Source organism: Silene latifolia, chromosome 10 (genome assembly GCF_048544455.1).
Source record: "Silene latifolia isolate original U9 population chromosome 10, ASM4854445v1, whole genome shotgun sequence".
NCBI lineage: Eukaryota > Viridiplantae > Streptophyta > Magnoliopsida > Caryophyllales > Caryophyllaceae > Silene > Silene latifolia.
Genome location: NC_133535.1, coordinates 104,360,029 through 104,361,082, shown reverse-complemented (window position 1 = coordinate 104,361,082; position 1,054 = coordinate 104,360,029). Strand labels below are relative to the sequence as shown.

Here is a 1,054-nt window from a genome sequence, read left to right as displayed (position 1 = left end):
TATGAACCAAAGAGAAAGAGAGATTTGATGAGAGATGGTGCGGAGAGTCCACCTCTCTCACCAACAAGTAGAGTTGACAACAATAAGAAGGGGATGGTGAGTGACTATATTGAAGATGATGAGAACTTTGTTTTGGAGGAGATAGGGCTGAAAGAGACTAAGAAAGACTGGTTGAAGGAGGCCTAGGAAAAGGGAAAGAAATAAATGAAGTGGTTAACACCAAGCCAGCCTCAACCCCCGAAAAGGCCAACAACCCTCCAATTCCATTTCCTAATATAAGTAGAGTAATGATATAGGAGAGGAAGTTCTCCAAATTCTTGGATATGTTGAAGAAACTCGAAGTTTTACTACCTTTCACCAAGGTAGTGACACAAATACCGCTCTACACAAAATTATTGAAGGATGTGTCGACAAAGAAGAGAAGCATTGGAGGAGATGGTCTAGTGGCTCTTAGGGGGCAACGTAGTGCGGTCTTACTCAATCCCATGCAGAAGAAACTACAAGATCCGAGTAGTTTTTCTATTCCTTGCATGGTGGGCAATGTGAGCATTAAGAAGGCACTTTTTAATCTTGGTGCTAGTGTTAGCATACTTCCTCTTCCTATTGCGAGGAATGTTGGGTTGCATGACATGATTCCTACCTCCATGACCTTACAACTAGCCGATAGGTTGGTACAAAGACCGATGGGTGTCATTGAAGATGTGCCGGTTAAGGTGGGCAACTTCTACATCCCGGCGGATTTTGTAGTGCTTGACATCCCGGAAGATTAACAAACGCCTATCATACTTGGATGGCCATTCTTGGCAACCGGAGATGTTAGCGTCAAGGAAGGAAAACTCACCTTCAAAGTAGGAGGGAATGTTGTTGAATTTTCTTTGACCGGAGCCATGTCACAGCCTATGTTTTAGAGTGTCTACTCCATAGACATGTTAGAAGAGGCTATTGAAGATTCTAAGGATAAATGCTCGGGAGAGAATTTGGAGGAAGACTATGAAGCTCTACCACCGATCATCGGTGAAGTTGAGGGTAAGAACCCTCCAAAGGTATATCTTAA

At 43.3% G+C, this 1,054-nt stretch overlaps 1 protein-coding gene across 1 annotated transcript; it reads left to right on the top strand.

Moving 5' to 3' along the window:
• Nucleotides 1–323: 323 nt before the first annotated feature.
• On the top strand, nucleotides 324–770 carry LOC141608009 (uncharacterized). Its single transcript, XM_074427360.1, has one exon. The coding sequence runs from the start codon at nucleotides 324–326 to the stop codon at nucleotides 768–770; it is 447 nt and encodes a 148-aa protein (XP_074283461.1).
• The last annotated feature ends 284 nt before the right edge of the window (nucleotides 771–1,054 follow it).

Excerpts from the sequence above, each read along its gene's own strand:
- LOC141608009 (XM_074427360.1), top strand. The coding sequence starts at position 324 with ATGTTGAAGAAACTCGAAGTTTTACTACCTTTCACCAAGGTAGTGACA.